Source organism: Phalaenopsis equestris, unplaced genomic scaffold (genome assembly GCF_001263595.1).
Source record: "Phalaenopsis equestris unplaced genomic scaffold, ASM126359v1 Scaffold000229, whole genome shotgun sequence".
Lineage (NCBI taxonomy): Eukaryota > Viridiplantae > Streptophyta > Magnoliopsida > Asparagales > Orchidaceae > Phalaenopsis > Phalaenopsis equestris.
This window is the reverse complement of record NW_018164671.1, coordinates 1,016,778-1,023,970: the sequence shown is the minus strand read 5'-3', so window position 1 is coordinate 1,023,970 and position 7,193 is coordinate 1,016,778. Positions and strand designations below refer to the sequence as shown.

At 33.7% G+C, this 7,193-nt stretch overlaps 1 protein-coding gene across 2 annotated transcripts in view; it reads right to left on the bottom strand.

Annotated features, from left to right (window-relative positions):
• The window catches only part of LOC110023742 (casein kinase 1-like), a 34,618-nt gene extending 28,795 nt beyond the window's left edge, over positions 1–5,823 (bottom strand). The window contains exons 1-5 of one of the 2 annotated variants that reach the window (XM_020723300.1): positions 5,181–5,823; positions 5,015–5,074; positions 4,669–4,719; positions 4,432–4,580; positions 3,924–4,019 (exon numbers count right to left, since the gene is read on the bottom strand). In XM_020723300.1, the coding sequence (XP_020578959.1) occupies positions 3,924–4,019; positions 4,432–4,580; positions 4,669–4,719; positions 5,015–5,074; positions 5,181–5,256 (432 nt within the window). In that variant the 5' untranslated portion in view covers positions 5,257–5,823. Of the gene's footprint in view, positions 1–3,923; positions 4,020–4,431; positions 4,581–4,668; positions 4,720–5,014; positions 5,075–5,180 lie in introns of those variants that run through there. The other variant, XR_002293939.1, reaches the window with a different exon arrangement.
• Between the last annotated feature and the right edge of the window lie 1,370 nt (positions 5,824–7,193).

Here is a 7,193-nt window from a genome sequence, read left to right as displayed (position 1 = left end):
CATACTGGAAAAAAAAGGCTATGGAGGAGGGCTTGCAGGGCTTATTGCAGGAGAAAAAAAAGCTAATGATATGGACCGATAGCAAGCTCTCTTAGCTGCCCAGACAATGTCCTTCAACCTGAGAAAGAGTCGGCTTCTCCAGAATTGCAGCATATGGCATTGGAATATCAGCTCATGTAATCCTCTCGACCAAAGCGTTTAGATACTTGAAGCATTCCTCAAAGACGATGGCACAAATCCCTGCAACAACACCACTTTGTCGGAAACCTTCTTCTATAGTGACCAATGTGTTGGTTTTCTTGACAGAAGTTATAGCATCTCAATCAAGAGGTTTGATAGAATGAGGACTTATAATCTCAACACTAATCTCATCCCTGAAGAGAATCTCAGCTGCCAGAAGTGCATAACCAACCATATTTGAGAAAGTAGTGATGGTGACATGTTTTCCTTCTCATTCGACCTTCGCTTTTCCAATTCGTAAGCAAAAATTTGAATCAAGAACATCTGTTGAAACTGGAAAAAGCTCTCCATAGAGAGGTTCATTTTCAAGAAACAAGGATCAAGATCTCTTATAGCAGCTTTTAGCAATTCGCTAGCATCTTCTGATGAATAGGGGGCAGGAAGCATAGCAAACAGAATAATACTGAGAATGTTGGGCCGCAACACCAGTAGCAACCCTGTTTGGTCGTCTGAAAACAAGAAACACGAAAAGCTGGCCCGCAGGCATATAATTTGATTTTGCAGCAAAATTTATAATATGATCAATTGCCTATTTAAGATCATGTTGAATAATTTTGTTTTATTTGCAATCTATTACTCATTATCACATCACATATAATTACATAGAGTAATCATTTTAATTATTTACACGCGCACACATACACACACACACACACAACATTTTTCAACATAATATATACTTCTATTTAAGTATAGAAACTATCATTAATCTTTGAAATTTCTAATTCATTATTTATCGTAGTACTAGAGTTAAAATTCTAATATTTTAATAATTTCATCCCAACATATAGTGTAAATTTTAGATTTCTTTTTGTTTAATCCTTAAAATTTAATACTCAAACATTATGTTGTAATTTTTTATGGTAGATTTAATTTACAATCTCTCTCTCTCTCTCTCTCTCTCTCTCTCTCTACTTTGCCCATCTCTTGTTCACTTCTAATAGGTGAGCATATTAGATTATTTGGTGTTGCTCATTAAAAGACACAAATTTTAATAATTTTCTTTTTTCTTTTTCTAATAATTAGTATAGTCACTCCTTTGCAAGTTCTTCTAATCCCCTCAATATTTTTCTTAGTGTTAATGTCAAAGTTCTCAACTCATAAATAGATGGTGATTTTAGTCCTCAACCATAGAAATATATGGAAAAGATCATGTTGAAATAAGGAAAGATTGGTATATTTATTGAATTGCATTTTGTAGGAGAATCATCTAATATCCATATGCAAGTCTTCGAGCCTCACTAGCATTTTTTGGAGACATGTGATGGGCTACCCTCTTGTCATCACGCTTCTCATCCTTCACATTTATCATGCATTGACTCATAAGGCTTCCTGCAACTATCCTTGATAATTTTGGCAAAAAATATGATAAATCTTTATCATTAGCTCCATTACCAAATTATGGTCCAACATTTACTCTATAATCAAACTAAGCTAAATGCCTCAACATTGTTGATTTATTCACATAGGCACAAATCTTTTCTTTCACCATCTCAAGCATGTTGGCACACAATGCAACAAGTGTATAAATAAATGAGGATCTCATTAAAAACAATGTAATGGTCATTAAATAAAATTCATTATATCAAATCAACAGAAAGTGTGTAAAATAAATAAGGCAGGACAAAACATTTTTTTTTTCCATACCCAAGCACACTCAATTTGATCATAACATCTCCCAAGGAAAACAAAAAAGAGACCATAGGTGGTAATAAACAAACAAGATTTAATTATAAATAATAAAACACACTTAAAAGTTCATCAAAAGAGTACTTCTGCGTGCATATAGAATTGCCATCAAATTTTCAACTCAACCAAGTTTTCACCACATCTAGATAATGATCCACGACCATAGAAAATCATTAGAAAACAGGATCAAATATGGTTTGTAAGCTTTGTGATATATCACAAAATTTTAATGACATCGGCATAAAAGATCCATTTAAAATCAATTTACTTGAGTGCCTAGCCTGTGAATCCTTCCTATATTAGGTGGCCAAGACAATGTGTTGATCAAAAGTGAGTAGAGGATAAGGTGGCACCACAAATATTTGTAATGAAGGAAGCACATTCAGCCTCAATGCAAGCAATGTACTTGATAATATACTTGAAGCAACGTTTGCATAGTACAAAAAAAAAGGTCTTTGTTGACATGTAAGAACCAAAACAAAATCATGAACAATTACCATAAGCAAAACACCAATCTATGCTTGTAAGTTGAACGGATCTATGGAGTAAAAAAAACAAGATCTAAGTGTTCATACACTATTTCTCTCTTTTGAAGTCCAGCCTCGTGCCACAGTTTGGGCTGATTAAAAATCCCAATCTCCCTCCCTCTCCAAATCTCCATACCAATCCACAAGACTGGGTGGAGTTGGGTAGCGATTTAAGGCCGAAAGCTCAGAAACTCTCTCTCTATCTCTCCAAAAATCCATTCCAGTCGCTCCCTCCCTCCCTCTCATTGACAACCCTTCCAATAACTCAAAAAGACCAATGTGAAGGCCTGAATTTTACTCGAGTGACACGCCAACTTCATTAAACAAGAACAAAGTGAAAAGAGGAAAATATTCACACCTTCGAAGTTAGTATCTATCCACTAAGAAATTGAATGTAAATCTGTAACATTCGCAAGGCATGTTATTTTTCTAGTATTACCTTATCAGGTCTACATTTGACTTTTCCTGAGACAGTATATTTCTCTTAATATTTTTAGGAACTTGCATTTGCCATGTGGATTAACAGAGTTGGCAATTTGTCACTTTTCCCCGGTTCTACTTAAAGTCAATCATAACTAACTAATAAAATGAAATGCTTTCCATATTAAATGAACCAGTAGGCCATTCAATGAAAAGAGGAATAAAAACTCTACTGATAAAATTTCTTGTTACATAGCTCAAAAATAAACCGAGATATCATTGCCATACTGAATATAAACTGAGATATCATTGTCATACTGAATTGATTGCACGTTTAGGGTCTGTTTGGGACAGCTGCAGCTTATTGGATAATCTGATGATAAGCTGATTAAAAATAATTTGCTGATAAGTTAGGTGCGGTAGCTATTATAAATTTTTATTTTTTTGGAAAAGCCAGACCGCGGCCAGAAAGCTGTCACCCCACCTAGACATGTGCGGTGTGAAAACGTTATTTTCAGTGTTTTGAAAACGCATAAGCTGCCAAAACACAGTTTACCCGAATGTCAGGTGCGTTTTCAAAACGCTACCACACCAATAAGCTGCCCCATATCATTGTCATACTGAATTGATTGCACGTTTAGTCTAGAAAAGCAACAACTGTTAGATAGGCACACTGGGAATTCACAGATTATCTACAGAAGAAGTTGAATTGGTAAATATTGAGAAATAATAGTGAAAATTTGGTTAATAGGTTAATGACTTGTCTGATCCTGAAAGACTGATAGATTTGCAAATCTAGAAATATTGTAAAAGTTAAAGATCATCTTCCGGCACAACTGTTACAGCACTAAAACAGGTAATCAGAATGGCAAGCAAAGATATAGGTTTTTGGAAATGGACAACCAACAAATAATACGATGGTTACAAGCAAATTAATGTTAAATTAAACAAGATAAAGAGAGATGGAATTTTACTTGAAGCATGCTTTGACAGTAATATTAATTAAATACAAGTAAAAAAATACTTGAATATTGGAGAATAACATACTTGATTGGCTCTTCTTCCCAATCCCATGAGAAAGTTGTCTGGCTTAATGTCACGATGAAGAAAGCCTCTTGAGTGCATATATTCCACACGGTTAACCTGCAAAAAATCATAAAGCAACTTATTTGAATACAGCCTAAAATTGATAATAATAATAATAATAATAAAATAAGGAAGATTTACATACTACATACATACCACTCAATTTTTACATACATACCACTCAATTCCAATGTATTTACATATAAAACACCCAAAATTCAATTTTTGCATGCATATCACTCAATATAAAGCACAAAATTTAATTACAAACATCACTTATGTATGCATGAAAAGGTGTATATTACATATTAAAAAGTTAAAATGGTGGTATTTTTTATGTGATTTGAAATATTTGGGTGGTATAAATAAATAAAGCAGAATTTAGGTATATGTAATATATAAGAATTGTGTTGTATGTACGAAAATGTCTCAAATAATAAATAAATAAATAAATAAACTATAGACTGACCATCTGATCAGCAAGCATGAGTACTGTTTTTAACGAAAGCTTCCGGTTGCAATAGTTAAACAAATCTTCAAGGCTTGGCCCAAGAAGATCGATTACCATCACATTGTACTCACCCTCCACACCAAACCACTTCAGGTGAGGAATTCCAGCTATTTCAAACCATAAAAGAAAAATAATTATAAGATAGAACAGAAATTTAAAAAAAAAAAAAGAAATAGGATGTAAAGAGCAAATAACTTCCACCCTGGAGAAGCATGTAACGTTTTGATTCAACGTGAAAACCAGAAACTTCATTTGAATTAAAAGCTTCACTTTTTTCAAATAAAACAAGAAAATACAGAAAGAAGAAAAGGGAAGACAAAAGCATTCACTATGGACCTCCTTATTGTTGAAAATATTGATTAAGGGTGAGTTAAACTAGTTCACGATTGAAAAGCTGGTTGAATTTTTGAATAAATTTGAAATTTTCACTATAATATTCGATGATCAACTACAATTCATCATGACAGTATGAGAAAGGTCCACAATAATCATTGAAAATGAATACCTGAAGAAAAAAAAATCATAAATCCAGTAAACTGACGTGAGATGAATACACTTACCAACTTGATGGCTACTTCTTCTCCGCTATGTATGTTGGCACCTAAACCAAGAAAACTACAAGTAAAACAGCTAATTCCAAACGGCAAAAGAGTGAAACAAAAGCAAAAAATTAGTTAGGAATGCAAAACAGTGAATGTTCACCATACCCAGATATAGTTCCCCAAAAGATCCGCTTCCAATTTTTCTTCCAAGTTTAAACTTTCCCCCGATCGTGTGATCCATAACAACAGTTCAATCAGGAACGTTCAAGAGTATAAAAGATCCGAGATAAACACTCAACACCTTAAACTGCTGCAGCTTCAAGACAAGCGATCCACTTTGAAAAATGAATCGCCGACCTCAAACCCTCAAAATCTCACAAAACTATATCCCAACTTGCTCCATCCGTCGGCGGCAGATCAGTTGTAACTACAGATTACGCAAAAAAAGCATTCTCAAAATCGCAAGATTCCAGTATTCGACTACTCTAAGAAGCCGGACTGAAGAAAAGATTCGCATTGCCGCAAAACTCGGGCAGAGGTAAAATGTGCACAACGATCTGAAGCCGAAAGGTCAAAATCCCTCACTTTCCCTCTTCGCGGATCGATTTCAGCCCAAAAATCAGCAAGAAAAGGCTATCATTCAGCGCAAGCTCCACCAGTGGAGCAACAACAACGAGAGTCAGATCGAACAAAATCCCTCTCTCTCCCTCTCTCCCCCGGAAGAGAAGGAAGAAATAGGAGGAAGTTGGGTGAACCCTGGGCGACTGAAACGATTTCATGCGATAATGGAGGCCATGGAGCTGAATATAAATTTTTAGGGGCATTTCAGATTGATGCCTCACACAATTTTATGTATTAAAATATCTAAACCTAAACTTTGTATTTATAATTTGTTAATATTACATAAAAATATTACTTATTAAATTATAAAAATGAATGTAAAAATCAAAATAGATGACATTTTTATAAATACTTAGGAATTATGTGATATATATGTAAATATTCTGTATTTTTTATTGTCCTTAGAAAATATGAATATTTAAGAAAATATTTTTTTAAAAAATAAATCATAAAATATATATTTATAAAACTCAAAATATTAAGATTTACGAATTTAACAATTCCAGACGTCTTAGCTCCTGAACAATAAGACGAATAGTTTAGATTATAATTATGATTTTGCCTTAAAAAAACTCAAATCAACTCCAAACTCAAAAAATAGTCAACTTGAGCTGAAAATATTTGTATTGAACAATTTGAAGCTCATTTGAACTTTCATGAAAAATCTTATTTTTTTTCTTTTTAATAGTGGGTCTCACACTTTGTTCTCAATTTTTTTGATATGTGGTCTATAGCCAATGCCACCATTGTGTTCTCCTTATTTTTCTCTACTACATGAACTACAAAACTCTCTAATATAAGCCTTCAGCTCTCCTCCAAAGCTGGCACACGAGAGGAGACGACACTTCGGCGCCACAAAAGAAGTGCCGAGGCACCAACTTTCTCCTCTCCCACACGTTCTAACCCAAGAAGCAAGGACGTTTGATACGAGTTGAAAAGAAAGAAAAATTGAAACAAGTTAAAAAAAAGAAAGAAAAGCACTTCTTTTCTTTTTTTTTTTCTCGCAGCCAAAATGAAATAATTACTAAAGCCTTTATAGGCTTAACAAAAGTAGTTATTACTACTCCACTACTTCAAACATGTAGCAACTACCTCACAACCCCAAAACTCCACAACTTCATTCATGTAGCAACTACTCCACTACCTCACAACTATACTACTTCAAACATGTAGCAACTATTTAACTAACAAGTGACAAAAAACTAATTAACCAATAGTCTCTCCCTTAAATTGATGTTTGCTAACATTCAATTTAAAGTCTTGATTGTTTCCAGCGACCAGACTCCTAAGTTTATAAAATGACTCCATCTTGAGAGCTTTAGTGAATCTATCAGCAATCTGATCTTCACTCTTTGCAGTCTTTAGGACATCTTCCTTAAACAATCCTAGTTATTATTTGGGTGAGGTGTAATATCCTCAAGTGTGTCCTATAAAGCAAATTGAAATTAATCTAACAATGTTAAAATTGAAATTCAAAATTCTGAGATACCGAATTTCAACATTCTCAACACAATCTTCAATTCTAAAAATTCATAAACAAAACAATTACATTTTAAA